Source organism: Echiichthys vipera (assembly GCF_963691815.1).
Source record: "Echiichthys vipera genome assembly, chromosome: 2".
NCBI lineage: Eukaryota > Metazoa > Chordata > Actinopteri > Perciformes > Trachinidae > Echiichthys > Echiichthys vipera.
The window spans coordinates 36,681,395-36,707,973 of NC_139827.1; the positions used below are offsets into that span (position 1 = coordinate 36,681,395).

The 26,579-nt window shown below is 41.2% G+C and overlaps 1 protein-coding gene across 1 annotated transcript in view; it reads left to right on the forward strand.

Moving 5' to 3' along the window:
• tmem132a (transmembrane protein 132A) overlaps window positions 1-26,579 on the forward strand; it is a gene marked incomplete at both ends in the record, with an annotated part of 163,723 nt that overhangs the window by 9,629 nt on the left and 127,515 nt on the right. The window contains 7 exons of the mRNA XM_083935957.1: window positions 177-317; window positions 10,159-10,385; window positions 10,498-10,710; window positions 10,804-11,009; window positions 21,189-21,317; window positions 21,410-21,670; window positions 21,753-21,905. Coding sequence (XP_083792083.1) covers window positions 177-317; window positions 10,159-10,385; window positions 10,498-10,710; window positions 10,804-11,009; window positions 21,189-21,317; window positions 21,410-21,670; window positions 21,753-21,905 — 1,330 coding nt within the window. The remainder of the gene's footprint in view (window positions 1-176; window positions 318-10,158; window positions 10,386-10,497; window positions 10,711-10,803; window positions 11,010-21,188; window positions 21,318-21,409; window positions 21,671-21,752; window positions 21,906-26,579) is intronic.

Consider the following 26,579-nt stretch of genomic DNA (forward strand, 5'->3'; position numbering starts at 1 on the left):
TTTCTGGGGTACATTGTTGAGAGCGGGCAGGTCCAGCTAAGGGTAAGGCTGTGACGGAGTGGCCGACGACATCTTCCAGGAAGCAACTACAGCGTTTTCTGGGTTTTGCTAACTTCTAGTGTCCCCTGTGACTAAGCTAACCTCTTCCACTACTCCCTTTGAGTGGTCTTCTTCAGTTGAAAGTGCTTTCCAGACCCTGAAGAAGCGCTTCTCATTTGCCCAGTCACAACGTATGGCTACAGACAACGAAGTTCATCCGTGGATATTCTTTTCCAAGAAGCTGTCTCCCGCTGAGAGGAACTATGATGTTGGGAACCGTGAGTTACTGGCGGTCAAATTAGCCTTGGAAGAGTGGCGACACTGGTTGGAGGGGGCAGAGAGCCTGTTTGTGGTTTGGACTGATCACAAGAACCTGTCGTACATCCAGACGGCTAAGAGACTGAATTCCCGACAAGCCCGGTGGGCATTGTTCTTCGGACGTTTACATTTTTCTTTGACTTACATTCCAGGAAGCAAGAATGTGAAACCGGATGCCCTTTCTCGCCAGTTCGAACCTGCTGAGGAGGAGGAAACCGGGTCGGACCACATCATTCCCGCATCTTGCGTTATGTCAGGGTTCCTGTTCTGCCAACCCTCTCCCTTTCCTTTTGTGTTTGTCTTCCTCTGTCTGTTGTTCCCTGCATGTGTCTCCCCTCTTGGTGTTTGTCTCTCTGGAGCTGGTAGGCATGGTTCCACCCAGCTATATCCAGTTCCACTGATGACCTGCCATGCTGCATAAAAGGCCAAATGTGGGACACATTCGGCGCCAGACCGTTGTCCTCACTTATGTATTACTTCGCTCGTAGTTGTCTGTTTGCTAATTATTCTTTCTTTGTTCTCTTTTGTTATAGCTTTCCATGATCCCGTGCCTGCCCCCCTTGACCGTCTCGACACGTTTCGTCCCTTTTTCCCCTGTTCTTGGATTCCCTTGTTTTCTTTGTTATTAAATATTTGTTTAAACCGTTCTGTGTCCTTGTCTGCATTTGGGTCCGGTTCACTGCGTTATTCCCTTAACGGTTCATGACAGCTGTGTCCAAGTTTGTCCCTCATCAAATAATGTTTCACATTAGACAGTGATTGGTTTATGGGTTAGTCATGTTCCAACTATTGCTGCCAGGAATACGTTTGAATCTCCGAGAAGTGCACAGACATCTGCTCCTCCAGCAGAAAACACACTATGACAGGGACAAGTCCAAAGAATTTAACACAGACAACACCCAAAAACAAGTTCACTATTTTAACATATACAGTGCCCTGTGTATGCATCACTAAACCTCTACCCTGTTGCTAGCACAGCGGCCTGTCAATCACAAGGTAACCATGCCCCAAAGGATCCCCTGCTTTAATGTCTATTTATCTCTAATAAGTAGTACAAGTACACAGTACAAGTGAGAAGTAGGGATATTTTCCTCAACTTCTATACCAGTGGACTTCCTTTTGCAACCAGTGGAGTCATCACCTGTCAGAAAGGAGAAAGAATACAGGTCTAAGGCACTTCCGCTTCGGCTTACCTTTTCAGATCAATTCAATGTATTGACAGTGACAATTCAAAACAAAATTTACATCAGGACACTTTACATCTGGAGTAGGTAAAGACCACACTCTATGACTTATTTATGATTTACAGAGACCAAACAATTCCCCCATGAGTAGCAATCTTGGGCACACAGACTTACCACATTTCAGGGAATCGTCGGATTAATGAAGTTCCCTTCGTATAGATGAGAGGGGCTTACAGCTGGACTGAATCCAGCTTTTTTCCGGTTCACCTTTGTCAAAATCACAAACGACCGACTTTTGGATAGAATCACAACCAAAATGGGTCTTCTTCTTCATTGTTTACTATTAATTATAAGAAAACATAAGAAAATAACTTTTTTTTAAATCTTTAACAGTGCCTGATGGTTTAAAACAGTTTACATGTTTTAAAGTATGGAAGTATCTACATAAACACCATTTTCTTCTATCTGAGAAAAGGATTTTACAAAATATTTCCATATTTATACCAATGAGGGTAAAATAAATATATATAATTACTATTATTATTATTATTATTATTATTATTATTATTATTATAACCTCTTTACACCACTTTACACTAATCAGTCTACAGACAGCTCTGTCATTTGGCTGGTTATAAATGGTTGTTTTCAGAGGGACAGAACAAACTAGAGGGAGTCTCGGAGAAATCCCCATTTAATGTATACAGACATGGTGTGACCACCGTCGGACACAGCTTGGCCCGAGGCGACAGTGATACCTGCTGCAGAGTTCAACCAACGTCACTTAACCTGGTAAGTTTTATTTTCCAAATGTTTCACCTTGTTGCAAACCAACTATACATTTCTAAGCTGTTTGGTTTCCCAATTTAATGTTACTGACTACATTCGTAACAGCATCCATTAGTAGCAATGATAGCTTGGGTAATGTAAGCTGGCCAGCTAGCGTGATATAACAATAGCTAACGTTAGCATTCATGCTAACACAAATTTCTAACACTGCTATTGACTTACTAAATGTTAGTAACTACCAAAGTAACCTAACACCTGGCTTCACAAAACGCTGACACTGTGTAGAGTGTAACTTAGTGGACAAGTTTGTGGTTTGTGACTGTTCTCTTGGTTGTTGTTGTGGTTGCTGTTGAGCTCTCGGCCATCGAAGATAATGAAACCGACCGGGACTTGGAACGCAGGCCCAACAAACTCTGAGCCTGACCTCTGAGTTGTTCCTGAGATGGGAAACTGCCTTTTCTGAACAGCTGATCAGAGTTGTTTCAATCAACTGAGTAGGTTGAGCATGAACATAAAAAAAACATCATCAATGGAGCTCTGATACTACCATTCACCATGGCAACAGGTAAATTTGTTTATTTATTTTTATTTAAACTTGGGAATATATTGAGGAGCAACCTCATTTGCAATATAGCACAGGGGAACACAGTGGAAAGTATTTGTTTTTAATTTATTTTTCGAATAAAGCCTTACTATTTCAGTATATTGTTGATGTATGTCTCTTTTATTCTCAATAAACTGCTACTGTGACAGGTCTAGTTAATAATAGCAATACTGATAATTAGTAGTAGCAGTATTATCATTAGTTATTATTATAATTACTTATAATAGCAGTATCATTATTATTATTATAATGGGAGGGGCACAAGACCACATGTCCCAAAAATGACCAATAAGTGAGAGATTTGCTGTCCAATCACAGGTGATTTTACTTATGAGCTGTCTGTGGTGTCATCCAATGGTTGATTGTGTCATTCAGGCAGGCCAGACAGTGTGACATTGAAATGCTGATTATAGACATTTGCACCTAGCGGGGGTTGCGCTTTTCCCTGTCAACCCCGGCCCCCTTACCCCCTTTCCTGCGAGTCTAGTTTTGGCAGTTATTGACAGTCATCGACAAGGGTGAACTTCCCAGACAACTGTCGATAACTGCCAAGAATCTGTGAGGTTATCAGGAATCATCGGGAGTTCACCGGCCCGATAATTTGAGTTTTCATGCAGCTGTTGGGTTTTTTTTCACATTGTTTTCGGCGCCGTTGCTTCCTAGTCTATTCTATTCTATTTCCGGGTCAAAAGCCATCCCAGCGGAGTGGGGAGCATGCGCAGACGAGAGAGCGCTGTTTACATGTATGAATAATCGGGGAACTGAAAGAGTTCTCTAGGTCTGTTAACCGGGGTATGAGAACCACGATTTACCCGGGGTATGGTGTTTACATGTGTTTAAGAAACCGGGGTATCAATCAATCAATCAATTATACTTTATTCATCCCAGAGGGGAAATTCTTTAACCTGAATATAATCAGGTTTTTAACCTGCATGTAAACACAGAGTGGCAACGAAAACCTTCCCTTCCCTATGGAGGACGGACATCTGTCTTGACCGGTTGTGGAGGAAGAAAAGGAGAAAGAAAGAGAGACAGACAGATGGACAGAGAGAGAAAAAGACAGACACAAAGAGACAATCCCAGAGATGCAAGCAACCTCAAAAGTAACAGTAACTATAATATCTATAGTAATGTGAATATGACTTATATGTTATGGCAGTTAATACAGCAGAATAGTAGAAACAAGCACAGCTAAGGTGATAGAATATGACAATGATAAAAATAATGGTGGTAAATATGATCAGTGATGAGTGGTAGTAATAAAAGCTGTGATACAGTGAGACATACCACTGATGGTGTTTTTATGGCTAAAAATGTTATAGTTTATAAAACTAATGATAATATGAGTAATAGTAATAATATCAGCAGGAAGCGTCATGCAGGACCACGGCAGCAGACACCAACCCGATCAGCAGAGACCTGCGACACGACAAAGCACAAACAACTCCGGGGAAGAAGTTGAAAAGTTGAATGAGACATGAATGATACCGACAGAGAGGAGAGAAGGTCAGAGGATCAGGAACAGTATAACCACCCGGCAGACTAGGTCTATAGAAATCACATCAGAAAGTTACGTCCATCTTTATTATAAAGTCTATGTTATTAGAAAACATATACCATGTGACACGTGACAAACAGGCATTAAGGGTCGTGCTTATCCGAGCCCAGTTGACAGTGATATAGGATTTGTAGTGAAGAGTGTTTACATTGATGCACTCTGGCAACACGTGGCTTTAACGCTAAGCTTGAAATGTCACGTTATCATAATAATGTTAATGTCATACAGTTTTATGAGAAGGAGGGGAGGTACAATAGAGAAGGATGGACAAAAAGAGTAACTCAGGGGAGTGTTGAGGAAGGGAGAGAGCAAGAAGCAAAACCTATGAGAAAAAAAATTAGATCATAGAGAAGGGGAGGGGAAAGGCGCATAACAGAGAGAGTGGGGATTATTTACCGTTTTAAACAAATAAATCTGTATTGTGTGAATCCGGCACAGGGAGGGGCGAGAGAGAGAGACAGAGAAGGTTCATAGCAGCAGCAGAAGATCAAGTAAGAGTGAAAGAGACAAAGAAAGAAGCAAATTTATGTAATTTTATTTTATTCAAAAGTTCTTTAATCATTAGAATTTTTTTTTTTAGTTCCTGTTAAAAGCAGTCCTGTGGCTCTGAGCAAGGACAGAGGGAGCAACCTACTCAGAAAATGCCTGAAGGAAAATATGTAATCTGGAGCTGAAATATAGAGATACAGGTGGGTAAAAGGAGACGAAAAAAGTGTTTGTGTGTGTTATGGAGTGACTTAATTCTGTGTGTTGTCTCAAACCTAACAGTATTATATCAACTGACATGCTCATAGTGATTAATGTCTTCTGAGACCTGTTGGCCTTTATTTAGACAGTGGGGGGGGGGGGGGGGGGGGTGACATGCAGCAAAAGGAAGCAGGTCAGAGTCACCTGACCTAAGCCGCTGCAACAAGGACTTTTAGCCTCTCTATATGGGGAGCCTGGTGTAACCACTGAGCCACTGGGCACCCCCTGCTGTCTGGTCTTTGATTTTGTGCAGAACATCCACCCAGCTGAGGTACATGACTGTGTGAGTGTGACTATATCACAGCAGTCTGAATTGTAGAACATTGTTTCCCAATTTGGTGGCTGTGTCTTCCATGTTAAATGTGGAGACTCTTCCTCTATTCCTCTACAGATGTTGTGAAACACCCCTTTTTACTTAGCAAAGCTGACCTCAGCCTTTCTGGGGCCAAAAGCTAATTTTCACAATCTTTGTAGCAAACTTTGTTTTAATGCCTTTTATACCTGTTTTTAGAAGAGGCATTATGTTTTTGGACTGTCTGTCCGGAAATCTGCCCCATTCCTGTGAATGTGATATCTCAGGAAAACCTGTAGGGATTTAAACTGTAACTTGACTGGCGGTAATTCTAGTTAGCACTGACAGAGAGCAAAACCCCATCTTGGATCTATTCAATTCAATTCAATTCAATTCAATTTTATTTATAGTGTCGAATCATAACAAAAGTTATCTCAGGACACTTTACAGAGTAGGTAAAGACCACACTCAATGACTTATTTATGATTTACATAGACCCAACAATTCCTCTGTAGAGTACGGTGGCAACGAAAACCTTCCCTATAACAGGCAGGAACGTCAGACAGACCCAGCTCTGTAGAGGACGGCCATCTGTCTTGACCGGTTGGGGAGGAAGAAAAGGAGAGAGAAAGAGAGAAAAGACACACAGATGGACAGAGAGAGACAGACACACTTCCAGAGATGCAAGCAAAGCCTAACAGTAACTATAATAATATTTATAGTAATGTGAATATAACGTATATGTTAAGACAGTTAATACAACAGAATAGTAGAAACAAGCACAGCTAAGGTGACAGAATATGAAAATGATAATAATTATGGTGGCAAACATGATCAATGATGAGTAGTGGCAATAGCAGCTACGATACAGCTACAAATTTTATAGTTTATTAAACTAGTGATAGTATTTATGAGTAACAGTGATAATAGCAGCAGGAAGCGTCATGTAGGACCACGGCAGCAGGCACCACCACGATCAGCAGAGACCTGCGAGACGACAAAGCACAAACAGCTCCAGGGAAGAAGCTGAATTAGTAACATGCATTGATGAGACATGAATGGTACAGACAGAGAGGAGAGAAGCTCAGAGTATCAGGAAAAGTATTATCCCCCGGCAGACTAGGCCTATAGCAGCATAACTAAGTAGAATAAAGTCTTATCGTAAGCCCTAGCTGTAAGCTTTATCAAAAAGGTAAGTTTGAAGTTTACTTTTAAATAAGGGGACAGTGTCTGCCTCCCGAATAACATTTGGGAGTTTGTTCCACAGGAGAGGAGCTTGGTAGCTGAAGGCTCTGCCTCCACTTCTACTTTTGGAGACTCTAGGAACGACGAGTAGCCCTGCATTCTCAGAGCGCAGAGATCTAGTTGGGTGATGCGGTACTATGAGCTCTTTAAGATACGACGGAGCCTGACCAATAAGAGCTTTGTACGTAAGGAGAAGGATTTTAAATTCTATTCTAGATTTTACAGGTAGCCAGTGCAGAGAAGTTAATACAGGAGAAATATGTTCTCTTCTATTTGTTTTAGTTAGTACACGAGCTGCAGCATTTTGGACCAACTGGAGACTCTTAACAGACTTATTGGAGCAGCCTGATAATAAGGAGTTGCAATAGTCCAGCCTAGAAGTAACAAAGGCATGGACAAGTTTCTCTGCATCTTTCTGAGACACAATGTTCCTAATTTTTGCAATATTACGCAGGTGAAAATATGCAGTCCTTGTTGTTAGTTTTATGTGAGAATTGAAGGACATATCCTGATCAAAAATAACACCCAGATTCCTTACTGTGGTGCTGGAGGACAACACAACATCATCCAGAGTAACAATGTCTTTAGCTATTCAGTTTCGGAGGCCTTGGGGCCAAGTACAATAACTTCAGTTTTGTCTGAGTTTAACATCAGAAAATTGCAGGTCATCCAGCTTTTTATTTCCTTAATGCAGATTTGAAGATTATCTAACTGATGGGTTTCTTCTGGTTTGATCGACAAATATAATCGTGTATCATCAGCATAACAATGAAAGTTATGCTGATGATACACAATTATATAAGCTTCCTTGTAATATTTCCTAAGGGAAGCATATATAAGGTGAAAAGAATCGGTCCAAGGACAGAACCCTGTGGGACTCCGTGACTAACTTTAGTGTGCATGGAGGATTTGTCATTAACATGTACAAACTGATATCTATCTGATAAATATGACTTAAACCAGCTCAGTGCGATTCCTTTAATGCCAATTAGATGCTCCAGTCTCTGTAGCAGGATGTGATGGTCAATAGTGTCGAAGGCAGCACTAAGATCTAGTAAAACAAGTACAGAGACGAGTCCTTTGTCTGAAGCTATTAGAAGGTCAGTAGTAATTTTCACCAGTGCTGTCTCAGTGCTATGTATATCTGTTCTCTGTGGGGCTAGTCACTCAATCAACAAAGTAGAGCTCTTGTTTTTCAAAAAGAAATGGCCTCTGATGACATATGTTGTTTGTATCAACAGGCACGAATCGATGTTTTTATTATTAAAATCTTCCTGCAGGAATAATGACGAATAATGATTCTCAATCACAACAATCACAGTTCCCCTTTAAGGACTGATTTTTCACCACAACCACAACTTCGAAACATTGTTTCTTAACAAAAACCTAATTAAATTCACGTTACCATCCTGCGGATCAGCAGCTGTTGCTTTGACACAAAGCTCAGTTTTTGTAACGGTGCCTGTTGGACTTCCATCACTCCAGTGGGTTTTGCTCAGGACCAATGCCGAGAGCCATTGTTTACCAATCGAGTTAATTTGAAACAAGAACTACTCAAGGAATCGATCACTCATACCCATCTCTAGCATGCAGTCGATGGTGTAAGTTGATAAGCAACACTAGCTATTTTAAATAGACATTATCAGAGTGACGGTGGAACTGATCTCGCACCAAAATCAATCAGTACAGGCGCGATCGCTTCAATAACGCCTTCGCAAAGCATGTCGGGCAAAACAGCATGTGTGCCTGCTGATTTAACTATAGTGATGTTGCACAATGTCAAGCCACAAAAAACACAACAGATCAAGGTCAAATTTTATGCAACAAGCATAGAACCCACCGTGCTTATGTGCATAATAAACATGATAATGATAATAATAATAATAATAATAATAATAATAATAATTCATTTTATTTATACCAAGCTTTTCAAAGACCCAAAGTCGCTTACAGTCACATGAAAACAAAAAACAAAAAACAAGAAAGGGGTAGTGAAAGTCAGGGCGGGACAAGCAAAAGACAGCAAAAAGTAAACAGGAGCAATAATGAATGTGGCATGAATAATAATGATAACAGTACAGACAGAGAAACAGAGCAGGTACAGAGACAGTCACAAGAAGGGACATGGTGGCGATGAGGGATTGTCTTTTGATTTATTATTTGACACGGTCGACAGGTGCATCAGAGACAAACACATGGAAAGTTGACTCAACTCCACAAAAACTGCATGCGTTATCTCTTTTTAAAAGAAGCAATAATGCAACTAATGTGATAGTCAGAGAGTGGCCAGGTTGAAAACTGAAATCCGGAAATACACACAAATATGGTCAAATGTCAGCATTTCCCGCACTGCTACTGAATGAGAATATTTAATGCAGACTAGTTTCATGATGACTTCATCCACAGCAGAGTCGCAGCATCAGGTCTGTAGTGATGGCATGTGTCAGCCGGGCCAGTGTGTGGTGGGGCAGAAGAGGAGTTCACATTCTGGTGCTCTTTTGGATTTTACCAGTAGGTAAGTTTTTATTGTGACATAACCAGATCTCTTTGTCTGTCTATGGTCATTTAGAGAGTGTCACAGTAGAGTGGACTTTCACAGAGGTGAACTTTTCATATTTGTTTATGGAATTCATTCTTGTTCAATTCAGCTTTAGTGCTGTTTGCACCTTGTTGTTTTTCTCTCTGTTTATTTTCCTATTTACACCTTTTTTCTGAAAATATCCCATCCAGATATCATATTCTGCCTCTCTGTTCTAGCCATCACCAGACTAATATGCAAATTCTAAAATGTGTTTCTGAAAACAGTTTAGGAGAGAAATTGGCTTCACAATAACAGGATTTCAAGTCATATTTGATCAGAACTGCCTAGTGTGATGTGACTTTCGTGAGCCTGGTAACCTACCTTGACTGAACCTGTTGGGTCAGCAAATAAAAACTTGTACATAACATAAATATTATTATTGGAAACATTTGGGAAAGGGCAGGCACTGAAAACATACATGGCAGGTGATTGGATGAAATTATGTCTATCACTCTACAGCCAAAGTCAGTCAGGAGGAGAGAGAGACTTTATCTTCCTTTAATAAAGAAAAACTTTATTTCTGATCAAACTCATGCTATTGCAGCATCTAAGCTAACATCTTTAGGAGCCACCATTGTTTTTAACAAGCATTTGCCCCACTTGTCATCTTCACCCCCAGTCTGTAGGAATACGCACGCTTCTCCGCAAATAATCTTTCTACAAACGTTTGCCACCACACATTTTACCGCACATTTCTGCCTGTTAAGCCAAAGTTTTTTGTTTTTTTTATTAATGAGGCCCCAGATAGACTTGTCAAGACAAGTCTCAGTTATCCCTAAATTTTCTTTTTTATTCCATCAGTCCCTCCATCCCTCCTGCAGCCTCCTCTGCCTCTCTCCCTGCCGGTCCACATGTCGGTTGTCCCTCAAACATGGCAGTTGCTTCCTCTGTCTCAGGCGGAGCTGGGCCCTCTTTTTTCCAACTCTAGCCCCTTCTCCTTCTCCCAAAGCCTGTTTATGGTGCCCTCTCCTGGTCAGGCCACCAGGCCTGGCCTCCGGGCTTCATTTGGCCCTTACTCGGTAACACAGGTAAGAGAGAAAAGAGGAAGAGATAAGTGAGTTAACTGAATATGCCAATGTAAGCAAATTCTACATTTCATTCTAAAGCTAACAAGCAACATACACCTTTCTTTTTCCGCAGCTCATTTCAGAGCCTGTCCTACCTCTCTCTCCCCTTCTGTCTGCCTCCCTCCTCTCAGAGCATGAGGAGAGTGAGAGGGATGAGGGCAAGACAAAAAGGTTCAGGGTGCACACACTGTTCCACAAGCGGGGTAGCAACCGCAGCCGAGGGACGTGCATCACCCTGCATGCTTTCAAGGAGACAGCGGAGCACAAGGCCTCCTGTATCACACAGGTGATGACTGACAACGTCACCTCTACCTCCCACTCATTCATTATACCATTTCCCTTTTAATCTGTCTGTCCATCTGTCCGTCCTGTCTCCCAGCCTCCTCTAGGGCTGTGTGTGGTAACTCTGACACTGCCCAGTGACTGGTTTGAGGATCAACACACCAACCAATCACATCAGGATTTGGAAAAGTGGCACAGTAACATCCAGCCTCATCGCCGGGTGCAGAAGCGGGAACGGCAGCAGAGGGGACATCTTCACGGCAAATTTGTCAACGGCCACCATACAACTTCTCCTTCACTGAGGTGAAGTTTTAAAGGCACCATATTCTGCTCATTTTCAGGTTCATACTTTTATTTTGGGTTTCTACTAGGACATGTTTGCAAGCTTTAACATAAAATCCATGGATTGTTGAATGAATGGAATTTAATCACAATGAATTTTATTTATAGTACTAAATCATAACAAAATGTATTTCAAAGCACTTTACATATAGAGTAGGTCTAGACCACTACAGTGATTTATTTATGTATTACAGTTCCATTCGATTCAATACATTTTATGTATAGTGTATACAGTATATATTTATAGTATAGAGAAAAAAACAACCAGATAAGGACATTGTATCACTTAAGGTGTTGCATGAACTTTTGGAATGACAAAAGACATTCTACAGATAGATTTGATCAGCCAACAGGCAATTCAATTCAATTCAATTTTATTTATAGTGCCAAATCATAACAAAAGTTATCTCAGGACACTTTACAAACTAGCTAAAGACCACACTCTATGACTTATTTATGACAAACATAGACCCCAAAATTCCCCCGTAGAGTACGGTGGCAGCGAAAACCTTCCCTATTACAGGCAGGAACGTCAGACAGACCCAGCTCTTTGGAGGACGGCCAATTGTCTTGACCGGTTGGGGAGGAAGAAAAGGATAGAGAAAGATAGAAAAGACGGACAGATGGACAGAGAGAGACAAAGACAGACACAAAGACAGAGACAGACACACTTCCAGTAACTATAATAATATCTATAGTAATGTGAATATGACTTATATGTTATGGCAGTTAATACAGCAGAATAGTAGAAACAAGCACAGCTAAGGTTATAGATTATAAAAGTGGCAGGAAGCGTCATGCAGGACCACGGCAGCAGGCACCACCAAGATCAGCAGAGACCTGCGAGACGACAAAGCACAAACAACTCCGGGGAAGAAGTGGAATTAGTAACATGCAGTGATGAGACATGAATGATACAGACAGAGTGGAGAGAAGCTTAGAGTATCTGGTATTATCCGCCGGTAGACTAGGCCTATAGCAGCATAATTAAGCAGAACAAAATCAGCTTAAAAATAACAACATTGCTAAGGGCTCATAAGCCCTAGCTGTAAGCTTTATCAAAAAGGAAGGTTTTAAGTTTACTCTTAAATATGGGGACAGTGTCTGTTTTTCGAATAACACTTGGGAGTTGGTTCCACAGGACAGGAGCTTGGTAGCTGAAGGCTCTGCCTCCCATTCTACTTTTGGAGACTCTAGGAACGACAAGTAGCCCTGCATTCTCAGAGCACAACGATCTAGTCGGGTAATACTGTACTATGAGCTCTTTAAGATATGACTGAGCTTGACCAATAAGAGCTTTGTAGGTAAGGAGAAGGATTTTAAATTCTATTCTAGATTTTACAGGTAGCCAGTGCAAAGAAGCTAATACAGGAGAAATATGTTCTCTTCAATTTAAGAAGAAGAATTCCTTAATTCGTCCCGCAATCGGGAAATTCAATTTTCACTCTATTTTATCATTTTACACACACACAGGCCCGAAATACACACACATGCACAGACAGGACCTATATACATGCAACTAATGGAGAAATGTTAGAGCGAGGGCGCTGCCAGTGACCGGCGCCCCGAGCAGTTGGGGGTTCAGTGCCTTGCTCAACAGCACCTCGGCAGTGCCCAAGAGATGAACTGGCACCTCTTCAGCCACCAGTCCACGCTCCATTCATGGTCCACACAGGGACTCCAACCAGTGACCCTCCGGTTCCCAGCCAAGTCACCTATGGACTGAGCTACTGCCACCCTGATCTGTTTTAGTTAGTACACGAGCTGCAGCATTTTGGAACAACTGGAGATTCTTAACAGACTTATTGGAGTAGCCTGATAATAAGGAGTTGCAGTAGTCCAGCCTAGAAGTAACAAATGCATGGACTAGTTTTTCTGCATCTTTCTGAGACACAATGTTCCTAATTTTCGCAATACTACGCAGGTGAAAATATGCAGTCCTTGTTGTAAATTTTATGTGAGAATCGAAGGACATAACCTGATCAAAAATAACACCCAGATTCCTTACCGTGGTATTGGAGGACAACACAACATCATCCAGAGTAACAATGTGTTTAGCTATGGAGTTTCGGAGGCCTTTTGGGCCAAGTACAATGACTTCAGTTTTATCGGAGTTTAACATCAGAAAATTGTCATCCAGCTTTTTATTTCCTTAATGCACATTTGAAGTTTATCTTACTGATAGGTTTCATCTGGTTTGATCGACAAATATAATTGTGTATCATGAGCATAAGAATGAAAGTTTATGGAGTGCTTCCTTATAATATTTCCTAAGGGAAGTATATATAAGGTAAATAGAATCGATCCAAGGACAGAACCCTGTGGGACTCCGTGACTAACTTTAGTGTGAAATGAGGATTTGTCATTAACATTTACAAACTGAGATCTAGCTGTAAATATGACCTAAACCAGCTCAGTGCGGTTCCTTTAATGCCAATTAGATGCTCCAGTCTCTGTAGCAGGATGTGATGGTCAATAGTGTCGAAGGTGGCACTAAGATCTAGTAAAACAAGTACAGAGACAAATCCTTTGTCTGAAGCTATTACAAGGTCGTGAGTAATTTTTACCAGTGCTGTCTCAGTGCTATGATTCATTCTAAATCCTGACTGGAAGTCCTCTAATAGCTCATTATTATGTAAAAAGTCACACAGCTGATTGGCGACTAATTTCTCGAGGATCTTAGAGAGAAAAGGAAGGTTAGATATAGGTCTATAGTTGGCTAGTACCCCCGGATCAAGACTGGGCTTTTTAAGAAGAGGTTTAATTACAGCTACTTTAAAAGACTGTGGAGTGCTTACTATAGGTAACACTTCTTTAAGTAATCTAGTTGGAATAGAGTCTAGGAGACAAGTAGAGGGCTTTGATGCTGAAATAGTACATGTCGACTGTAGAAAAGCAGTCCAAGAACATATCAGGTCGTACAGTTGGTTCCTGGGTTCCTGGGTTTGAAGAAAAATCTGTGCCAAGCGAGTTGATTTTGTCTCTAATAGCTATATTTTTTTCATTAAAGAAGGTCATGAAGTCGTTACTACTGAGGGTTATAGGAATACATGAATCAATAGAGCTGTGGCTCTCTGTCAGCCTGGCTACAGTGCTGAAAAGAAATCTAGGATTGTTCTTATTCTCCTCTATTAAAGATGAGTAATAGGCTGCTCTGGCATTACGGAGGGCCTTCCTATATGTTTTTAGACTTTCATGCCAAGCTAAGTGAGATTCCTCCAATTTAGTAGAGTGTCATTAACTTTCTAATTTTCGCGATACTTGTTTTAATTCCCGGATTTGTGAGTTATACCACTGAGCTAACTTCCTCTGTTTCATTATCTTCAAAGCACTTCAAAGACTTTGTCCAGATGATTAAGGACTAGACAAACAAGCATCTGGATAGTTTGACGAAAGAAATCCAAGACTTAAAGTTATGCTCCATAAGATTTCCATCTATCTAATTGTCTTTTCAGTTCCTACCTAACACAGAGTGAGTTCGAGCAATGGTGATTGATCATATGACCCGCTAATGAAAGCACTTTGCGGGCTAGATGTCAGATGCTGCTGACAGTGGTTGGTCTGTCAGCCCAGATCATCACTAACAGCCATGCTGCGTTCACTTGTAATCGGAAATTCCAACTTGTGAGTCAGGCTTGTAGTAAGGTCAGAAGTGTAAAAGGAATGTTTGTGTGTGTATGGATTTAAGAGGGGACGGACCGGAAGAGCAACAAAAAAAGCAGAAGTCAACACACAGTGACCATGACAAGATGGAGGCTCTGAAAGAACAGGCTCTGCTGCAGTTACATCTTACCGACACAGAGGCCGCTAGAGAGAGAGAGAGAGAGAGAGAGAGAGAGAGGTAAGAATCCAACCCGGTCGTTGCAGCACTCATTTTAAAAAGCTACTACACCACGGGATAAAAGTGTCTACTCTACTTGGCCGTGTTGTTGTGGGGTCTGTACGACCACGCGTCACATCCCGCTGAGAGCTACATCCAACCGGGCTTCTCTCAGGGGTTTGAGCCGCCAGTTGTTGGCCGGTTGGGGGGAAAGAAAATGAGAGAGAAAGAGAGAAGAGACAGAGAGACAGTGCCAGAGCTGCAAGCAACCAGAAAAGTAACAGTTACTCTAATAATATCTATAGTAATGTGAATATGACTAACATGTTATGGAAGTTAATATACCAGAGTGATTTGAATAGTAGCAACAACTGCAGTTAAGGTGATACAATATGAATAAGAATGATAACCTTAACTAAAACCCTTTCTTACTTATTTTTCTCATGGTATCTATCACGGGTCCTGACAAAATAGCACTGTGACCAGTTGGCACGAGATTTGGTGATGATTAAATCTCACAAAAAATTGTACTTTATAAGTACAGGTCACATTCATCAGGCTCGAACAATCCATTTACGACAAGTTTGCTGAATAAAAAAATATATTTACCCTGGATTAATATTTCACATTCTTTTTGACAGGTTTGACAATGACTTTCTGTCCCGTTCTGTTTCCATTGTAGCAGCCAATATTGTCAGGCGTTGCTGGTTGCCAGGGTTGTCTGTTGTTGGGTGCAGCTACTGTAGGCCGGCACTGGGTGAAATGTAGTTTGCCAATCCTGCAGCTGCCTCAGAGCCTCAGTGAAGGGGACGTTATTTGTCCAAGCGGCTGAGTGAGCGGAGATGGGCAAAAACCAGAGTCAATATAGGCCAAGCATTCACTCCATGTACTGAGAGAAAGGAGAGAAACGCCATTAAAAGGCATGCCCAAATGGCTACGTTTCTTCTTGAAAGTGGATCTTTACTTAGCTGGACCGGCTAATGCCAATTATCAGTCAAACTCCTCTTCATAATCCTGTCCTCTCGTGCACTTCTTTTACATGGACTACCTGCCTTTTTGAGGGACTTAAATTACTCTGAAGGAGTAAGGAGCGGCTGCTGGTAAGTGTGTGTATCAAAGCTGCAGTGGAAACACAGGATTACTTTATCATTATCTTTTTTTATTATCTTTTAAATTAATTTAGTCAATGTACTAAATCTGCTTCTTATTTATTTTTGATTTAATTTAGTCAATGTACTAAATCTGCTTTATATGTATTTATTGTTAAGTTAATTTAGTCAAAGTACTAAATCTGCTTTTTGTGTGTTTATTTTTAAATTAGTTTGGTCAATGTACTAAATCTGCTTCTTATTTGTTTATTTTTGAATTGGTTTGGTCATTGTACTAAATCTGCTTTTGTTTATTTTTAGATTATTTAAGTCAATCAACTAAATCTGTTTTTTGTTTGTTTGTTTTTAAATTGATTTGGTCAATGTACTAAATCTACTTTAGTACATTCATAAAACAAAACCAATAACGAGGTTGCCGTAGTGACGGATAAACAGGAAGAGACTGAGTAACATTAGCTGTCCTCCTGGATACCTCTATGTTAAGTTTTTTATGACGGTGTCAAACATAACTTTACCTATCTGATCAGTCTTTATAGTTTTGTTTGAGTAAATGTGTCAGTCGCGTTCTGTTTGTTGCTTGTTGTTACGGTAACAGGAAGAGGGAGAGTAACCACTTAACATTTAAACATCAACTAGTTCTACTCAAGCACTCACAGCTCTCCTTCTTTCACACGCTTTCTTGCTAATTAAACGTTACGCGCTGTTAGCCACTTTAACTTAGAAGTTAGCTTCTCTGCTGGTGATGGCTTCCCCCGATCTCTCTCCTGATCTCTCTTGCTCGGAGTGTCTTATTTTTAGCTACTCTTCTGCCTCCTTTAGTGATAATGGTAGATGTAATAAGTATAGTGTATTTGTAGCGCTGGAGGCGAGGCTCAGTGAGTTAGAGGCACGGCTCAGCACCATGGAAGCTCAGTCTTATGCTACGGTAGCTAGCCGGCCACCTATATCATTAGCCGGTGCAAAGCCACATAGTGTAGCGTTAGCTTCTGCTAACCCTCCCCCGACAATCCCTGAGCAGCCAGGGTCCTCCTGGGTGATTGTGAGAGGAAAGCATAGTTCTAAATCAAAGCCCATGGTTAACCATCCACCCGTTCACGTTTCAAAAAAGTTTTCTCCACTCAGTGACACACATGCTGAGGAAACAACACTGGTTATTGGCAGCTCTATTCTGAGAAATGTGAACTTAGTGACACCAGGGACCATAGTAAAATGCCTCCCAGGGGCCAGAGCGGGCGACATTTAGTCCTATTTGAAACTGCTGGCTAAGGATAAACGTAAATATGATAAGATTGTTATTCACTTTGGGGCTACTTTGGAGGGTGCTACTCTCATATCTAAGAACCTGGACGCAGTTGTTAGCGGTCTAAAACCATGCCAACCCAGTGTTGGGATCAGGAAGCAGAGTCACAGTTTAATACACCACTCTGCGCTGCCCTTATCGCAGGTGCCCAGGAAGCAGAGTGGCAGTCTAACACACCTCTCTGCGCTCCCTGTGGAGCATTTTCCAGCTCAGTATAGTATACAAACGCTGTGTGCCCTAAGATCATCTAAATTAACCAGATCAAAAATGAACAGAAAAGGCGCTATACAGAAACACTTGATAAAAAATCAACACCAAATCTGCGATAATGCAACAAAATCAGAAAATAAAATGTGGACTTAAACATCAGATCTCTGTCATCTAAAGCTGTTTTAGTAAACGATCTGCTATCAGATAACCATATTGATTTACTCTGTCTGACTGAAACATGGCTGTGTCCTGAAGAATATGTTAGCCTAAATGAATCCACTCCCTCAAGTCATATTAATACTCATATTCCTCTAGGCAGTGGTCGAGGAGGAGGCGTTGCAGCTTTTTATGACTCAGGCCTATTAATGAACCCTAAACCTAAACTAAATTATAACTCATTTGAAAGTCTTGTTCTTTGTCTTTCACATTCAACCTGAAAAACTGTGCAGCCAATTATACTTGTTATAGTGTACCGTGCTCCTGCTCCGTACTCTGAATTTCTGACTGAATTCTCAGAGTTTATGTCAAATTTAGTCCTTAAATCTGATAAAGTAATCATTGTAGTAGATTTTAATATTCATGTGGACGTTGTTAATAATAGCCTTTGTACTGCATTCATCTCTCTATTAGATTCGATTGGTTTTAGTCAGAGTGTACATAAACCTACTCACTGTTTTAATCACACCCTCGACCTTGTTCTGGCTTATGGTGTGGAAATCAATGACTTAAGTCTCTCCACAGAATACTATTTTATCAGACCATTATTTAATAACTTTTGAATTGATATTACAGGACTACTCACCTCTAGGCAAAAGTTTCTACACTAGATGTTTATCTGATAGTGCTATAACTAAATTTAAGGAATCGATTCCATCTGCATTTAATATAATGCCTTATCCTAATATTCAAGATTCCTGCACTAACGTTAGTTTCTCTGAAATTGATCACCTTGTTGACAGTGTTGCAGGCTCACTACGAACAACCCTTGACTCTGTTGCCCCGTTAAAAAAGAAGATAATGAAACAGAGGAAGTTAGCTCCGTGGTATAACTCACAAACCCGTGAATTAAAACAAGAAACGCGAAAATTAGAAAGTAAATGGCGCTCTACTAAATTGGAGGAATCTCACTTAGCTTGGCATGAAAGTCTAAAAACATAAAGGAAGGCCCTCCGTAATGCCAGAGCAGCCTATTACTCATCTTTAATAGAGGAGAATAAGAACAATCCTAGACTTCTTTTCAGCACTGTAGCCAGGCTGACAGAGAGCCACAGCTCTATTGAGCCATGTATTCCTATAACCCTCAGTAGTAACAACTTCATGACCTTCTTTAATAACAAAATCATAACTATTAGAGACAAAATCAACTCGCTTGGCACAGATTTTTCTTCAAACCCAGGAACCCAGGAACCAACTGTACGACCTGATATGTTCTTGGACTGCTTTTCTACAGTCGACCTTAACAAATTAACATGTACTATTTCAGCATCAAAGCCCTCTACTTTTCTCCTAGACTCTATCCCAACTAGGTTACTTAAAGAATTGTTACCTATAGTTAGCACTCCTGTATTAGATATGATTAACATGTCTTTATCAGCAGGTTATGTACCACAGTCTTTTAAAGTAGCTGTAATTAAACCTCTTCTTAAAAAGCCCAGTCTTGGTCCTGAGGTACTAGCCAACTATAGACCTATATCTAACCTTCCTTTTCTCTCTAAGATCCTCGAGAAATTAGTCGCCAATCAGCTGTGTGACTTTTTACATAATAATGAGTTATTAGAGGACTTCCAGTCGGGATTTAGAATGAATCATCGTAATTTTTACCAGTGCTGTCTCAGTGCTAACGACCTTCTAATAGCTTCAGACAAAGGACTTGTCTCTGTACTTGTTTTACTAGATCTTAGTGCTGCCTTTGACACTATTGACCATCACATCCTGCTACAGAGACTGGAACATCTAATTGGCATTAAAGGAACCGCACTGAGCTGGTTTAAGTCATATTTATCAGATAGACCTCAGTTTGTACATGTTAATGACAAATCCTCATTTCACACTAAAGTTAGTCACAGAGTCCCACAGGGTTCTGTCCTTGGACCGATTCTATTTACCTTATATATGCTTCCCTTAGAAAATATTATAAGGAAGCACTCCATAAACTTTCATTGTTATGCTGATGATACACAATTATATTTGTCGATCAAACCAGATGAAACCCATCAGTAAGATAAACTTCAAATGTGCATTAAGGAAATAAAAAGCTGGATGACCTGCAATTTTCTGATGTTAAACTCAGATAAAACTGTCATTGTACTTGGCCCCAAAGGCCTCCAAAACTCCATAGCTAAAGACATTGTTACTCTGGATGATGTTGTGTTGTCCTCCAGTACCACAGTAAGGAATCTGGGTGTTATTTTTGATCAGGATATGTCCTTCGATTCTCACATAAAATTTACGTCAAGGACTGCATATTTTCACCTGTGTAATATTGCGAAAATTAGGAACATTGTGTCTCAGAAAGATGCAGAAAAATTAGTCCATGCATTTGTTACTTCTAGGCTGGACTACTGCAACTCCTTATTATCAGGCTGCTCCAATAAGTCTGTTAAGAGTCTCCAGTTGGTCCAAAAGGCTGCAGCTTGTGTACTAACTAAAACAAATCGAAGAGAACATATTTCTCCTGTATTAGCTTCTCTGCACTGGCTACCTGTAAAATCTAGAATAGAATTTAAAATTCTCCTCCTTACCTACAAAGCTCTTATTGGTCAGGCTCCATCGTATCTTAAAGAGCTCATAGTACCGTATCACCCGACTAGATCGCTGCGATCTGAAAATGCAGGGCTACTTGTCGTTCCTAGAGTCTCCAAAAGTAGAATGGGAGGCAGAGTCTTCAGCTACCAAGCTCCTGTCCTGTGGAACCAACTCCCAAGTGTTATTCGGAATACAGACACTGTCTCCATATTTAAGAGTAAACTTAAAACTTTCCTTTTTGATAAAGCTTACAGCTAGGGCTTACAAGCCCTTAACAATGTTGTTATTTTTTAGCTGATTTTGTTCTGCTTAATTATGCTGCTTTAGGCCTAGTCTGCCGGGGGATAATACTTTTCCTGATACTCTGAGCTTCTCTCTTCTCAGTCTGTATCATTCATGTCTCATCACTGCATGTTACTAATTCAACTTCTTCCCCGGAGTTGTTTGTGCTTTGTCCTCTCGCAGGTCTCTGCTGATCGTGGTGGTGCCTGCTGCCGTGGTCCTGCATGATGCTTCCTGCAACAATTATAATTCATAACCATAGCTGTGCTTGTTTCTACTATTCTGCTGTATTAACTGCCATAACATATAAGTCATATTCACATTACTATAGATATTATTATAGTTACTGGAAGTGTGTCTGTCTCTGTCTTTGTGTCTGGCTTCGTCTCTCTCTGTCCATCTGTCCGTCATTTCTCTCTTTCTCTCTCCTTTTTCTTCCTCCTTACCTCAGTGTCCTGAGATAACTTTTGTTATGATTTGGCACTATAAATAAAATTGAATTGAATTGCAATACTTGCAAATTGGTTAAATTTAGTCATTACCCTGTATGATTCATCAGTTGACACACTTGGCAACAAACCTGGCAACTCGACTGAGACTACGATCTTGAGACACTAGATGGCTGTGTTCTGCTCATTCTCCATAATTAACCTTCAATTTATGATTGCATTCAGATACCATCTAGGTGTGGAAGAGGATGTTCCATGGGACTTCAGATATCAACGGATTCCCATGAGAAACCAAATACAGCTTTACTACTCATTTTCCGACATTGTGGCCGACATGAAGTCAACACCACCAGGGTATGTGAATGAATGTGGGAACTCCAATTCTTGCCTGAAGAATTCATTTCTATCTGTCATTATCCAACGATCTCCTTGTACCAATTTACCAGATGTTTGGAGGATAAAGCAGCTCAGTCCCAGAGGCAGCTCTTCTATATCAAAGCAGTGACACTGAAGGAGCAGGCAGAAGAGACAGAGCCGAGCAAGGCAAAAAAAGGAGGAAACTGTTTGAATGGGCAGGAAGAGGAGGGGATTATCTTGGACCCCCATGTCATGATTCGCTATCATAGGGGCCCGGTCCTAATAGGACAGCCAATCAGAGTGTCTGTGAATGTGAGAGCCAACTTCAGTGCAGAGTTTGTTGTCATAAGGTAAACAAAGAATAACCCTACTAAATGTTCAGTAACTGCTAACACACATAGTTTTACAGAGAAAATTTGTCTGTCTTTCCAGAATGAAGGTAAAGAAGGGCTTAGTTTCGATGGTGGCCCTGAGAACTCTGACTTCTGACCTGTGGGCAGTGACCCTGGAGAAAAGCCAAGGCTCCAAACAAGATGTGGTTTCCATCCTCTGTCACAAACACAGCACAATCAAGCAAGCACACAAGTAGGTCACCTCAGTCCAGTGTCAATGAACCATTAAGCTTGCGTTGACACGAGACGCAATAGACACGATGGACGGACGTGGCGCAATTAGAAACAAAGCCCGTCAATTACAAGATGTGCGGTGTATTACACAAGTTACACGCAACGCAAGCGGTTCAAATATCAAACTGTTCAGGTGATTTGCCTGACGCTGTGGTCCATCAGCCAATCATGAGATAGCAGTAAGCGTCATTGTAAAGTTCTCCAGTATAGATCCAGGGTACCACAAAAGCCACCATTGCTGCAGTTAGGGATGGGCGTGAGTGATAGATTCCTCGAGTAGTCCTTTTTTGAAATTAAATTGGTAAACAGCACTCAAGTTTGTCTGTGTGTGTGTGTGTGTGTGTGTGTGTGTGTGTGTGTGTGTGTGTGTGTGTGTGTGTGTGTGTGTGTGTGTGTGTGAGAAGCAACCTCCGATATGCGCATGACCCGAGACACAAACTTTAGATTTTACTCACCATCTGAGAGCAGTTATGTGACCTACTTGACAGGGTTACTGGCCCACACGACATGGAGGGGGGTAGCAGTGACGTTTGTGGCCGCAGTGTCGCAAGCACAGAGGCACTGGATGCCCACTGGACTGGTGGAAGTCCAACAGGCACCAGGACAAAAACTGAGCTTTGTGTTTATGGCAGCACCTGCTGATACCTGCCTCCTCCTCCTCTCCAGAGGAGCACCTTTTTTCCGCAGCTGACTGATCATTGACAGAATGGGAACGAGGATTTAATCAGGTTTTTGTAAAGAAATAATGTTTTAAAGTTGTGGTTGTGAAAAATCAATCCTTAAAGGAACTGTGACTGTTTTAGAGAGAGAATAAGATAGAGAATAAGCATTAGGTGTTGGGTAGGCTGTATTGCTGTGCATCATTATTTCTGCAGGAAGATGCATTGGGTTCTAAAAAAAACGAGTACTTGATTGGCCATTGACAAATTGACGCGATCCCTCAATCTTGGAATGAACTACTCATGCCCATCCCTAGTTGCAGTCTTGAGTATATCGAGGAAACCGAACCGTTCTATGGATACAATAAAATAATGGATATAACTCTGACCTGTGGATGGCAGCAATGTGCCCCTAGGTATCTAGTCTTCTGGAAATCCAGAAGAAGAAGAAAGCATTGTGGAGTGATGCTCGTCCCCGGTCTGATCTACAAGGAGTCCCAATGTGTGCTGAAGGGGCAGAGCAGCACCCTGTACGGTTAAATCACTGACGGCCTGATCTCACTACAACACAACGGCTCTTTTAAGAGCTGCACACTTCATCTCTTTTCTGTTCTTTTAGAAGCATTCAGAACCTGGTTAACACTAGCATAACTTCCCATTTAGCACAACAAGGCTAGCCTACAGCTATACCCTGAGCCTGCTGAGCTGCACTTAGCTAGCTGCCTCGGTCTCGCTAAAGGCGGCTGCACTTTAACTGCCTCGTCTGCCTCTCTGACACTCCCGATTGGACCAATCTCTCAAATATGATCAAGCGATGCATTATTTCCATTTCTTATGATATCACATCCATCGTGTCCGGTCTGAAAGCAGCCTTACAGCCAAAAATGCGCTTAGTCTCCCCTCATGCCACAGAACCCTACACACCCGCCTGCAAAAGTCTGCCGTTTTCTGGCGGTGATCAGGCAGAGGTTGGGCGTGGAGGGAGACCGGGCATCATTCATCAGCAAAGTTTCCCTTCAATTCCATTGTTTTTCTATCTCGATCGCAGGTGATGTGGTGGTTGATTCAGTAAATAATAGTGACTATAGTGGGGTACAATAGGTTTGACACTTGCGTAGGGTTGGGCGATATATAAATTCCCCTAATGACAATATTGCTGTAAGAAAAACAACCAAGCAGTATTCTGGAATATTTTCAGGTCTAGCTCCGCTGAAAACACCAAATCCATCAGCATGTTATGTCATTCTTTCCTTTTCTTCACATGTTCAACTGACTTTAGCAGTTTAGAACTCAACTGTCCTGAAGCTATTACAGACGCTTTAACTAACTACTGATAGTTGTTTCATTTATCATGACAAAACAAATCGATTATTAAGTTATTGATAATTGCGTTTAGTATGTGTTAATTCTAACTGAACCCAACAAGCTTCACGATTACTTACCCAGAGCACACCATGGGAAATTATCTTTACACTGTATGATTGCATATTTGTTATGATTTACTATCAAATACATATCATGGTTACTTTTCTTCAACAATTATACATTGAATCTGTGAACATGTATAAATGATACGTCATTACAAGTGTCCCCTTTAGTGGGTTTTAGTAACTAATGTTCGACACAGTCAAAGTTCTATGTGGTCTGAGCTAAATGATCAGTCCTCGGCATCGATTGAGCTTCAGATAGTCAGGTATAGGAAATAGATCTGGTTCTCTAATAACCAACTCAGCAAGTTTATACTCCATTGCTGCGATGTTCATCTGTTTGGCCAAGGTTCAGACCATGTGGTCGAGGGCCTTGATAAATGTGGCGGCTGAATTCGATCGTCATTATCATGTTATGCCCTTAAATATTCCTGGTTCGGAGGCCTCGCCCACTGAGGTCAAACATGGAGAGAAGAAACACTGGTAAGAAAAGAAACTTTTCCGACAAAGAGATTGGCATCCTGACATCCGAGATGGAGCAAATTAAAGATGTGCTTTTTGGCAGTCTTAAGAGTCGAATAAAAAGGGCTGTATGGAAAAGAATAACAGAGGCAGTCAACCCGAAGCAGCGCTCCACTGTGACCCGTGTGTGTGTGTGCGCACTGTTGACCTGAGCTTCTGCTCTGTAGCGGGGTTTGCCAGCGGGGTTATTAGGTATTCCCTTAGAGGATAACCTTTGTCACCTAGAAGAACCATACCAAAATGTTAATCATCTGATACCTTGTTTGATTTAATGCAATTTATCGAGGAGATGACTTTGGCTCTGCACCTTCCTGCAGCTGCACGCCAACACATTCATTCATTCATTCATTAATTCATTCATCTTCAACCGCTTGTCCCTGTCGGGGTCGCGGGGGGGCTGGAGCCGAGCTGTTTTGAAATATGAAAGAATCGTGTGTCTCCCCTGGCCACCACGTTTAAAAGCGATAGCTTGGCATCACAAATCCCCCGTACATTTATCGAGTGGTAGTTTTTTCGATTGATGAATGCGTAATCATTCATGGATGGTGCCTTCAGACGCACATGAGTACAATCAATTGCTCCAACCATAATTTATTTTTTTTTAATTTGTTTTAAAAATCCGTTTTAATCTGTTCTTAATATTTGACTGCTAATGCTTAATGACAGCTGTGATTTCTTAATTATTTTCAGCCAGATTTTGCTGTGCTGCACCGCAAATCCACAGGCTCAAATTTTCGTACACGATCTCAGACCTGACATGAGATTTGATCGTAGCTCCAGCTCATGTCCAAATTGATAAATGCCAAAGTTTGATAAATGAGGGCCATTGTGTTTACTAAGATGTATACCTTTTTTCTTGAAGTTAATTGTTTTGTATTTGGTTAGAAATCTTTCTCTGTTGGTAGAAAATATTGATTGAGGCAATACTGTCTTCAATGTACTATGAATGTATATGTTTGTATTATAAGACAGACATTTTTTATTAAAAATTTAAAATTATAACTGTTATCCAGCTGTTCAGTCTGACATAACACCCTTTCAAAAATAAGATTTCTAGGTCCAAGTGCTCCATTGAAACAAAACAGACAACAACGGCCGAAGATGTGAACAATTACAATCCCCTCTTTGGTCAGTTAAACATCTTTTTCATCGATAAGAAAGAGGAAAATGACAATTACGTTGTTTTTAAAAACTCAGATTTGTTCAAACAACGGGGAACACAGCACTGCGGCTTTGTAGAAATACGAGGCTTAGAATGGCTTGGACTTGGAAATCATATTTTGAATGGGCGTTACATCATGTCTTAACAGCCACTTTGAAGACCTCTCACTGGAGAGCTGATTTTTTTTTTTACAAGTTTCACTTGTTAAAAGCACAATAAAGAAAGTTCAACAAAATTGGACTTCCGGTTTGGCTAAGATGGAGTAGACATGGGTCGAGTCTTGCTCCTGCAACTTTGGATAATTTGGCGAGATTAACATGCCAGCCATTACTGACCTTTTGGAGCAGCACCTTACAGCCCTCTTCGTCGATTTCAAAGCCTCCGTTTCAACGCTTGATGCAAAGCTGGACCATGTCCATGCCAGAGTTTCTGACCACGCCCAGAAGATAGGCTCCCTAGAGGTAAATGCAAATTTACAAGACGAGCGCCTTAGCAATGCAAAGATGGTGGCTAAAGTGGAGAACTGGAGTCCGGGAGCCGTCCCCAGAACATCACAGTTGTTGGACTACCTGAATCAGTGGAGGGGCCGCGACCGACAGTCTTCTTCGTAGAGCTGCTCATGAAGGTTTTCCGTGAGGAAGAAGGAGAAAATCATACGCGAAGCCCGCACCATGAGAGGGAAGCTGCAGTACAGAGGAGGTGGTGGCAGAGCCCCAGAAATACCGAGGGGTTTTATAACCAGAGCTTTATAACCTGGACTTCAGACCCCCGCTGTTCCCTGCCGGCTTGTCATCGTGAGGAAAGACGAAGGGAGGAAAAGGCTCTCTTCGCTCACCAAGGCGAAAGCCTTCATAACATCCACA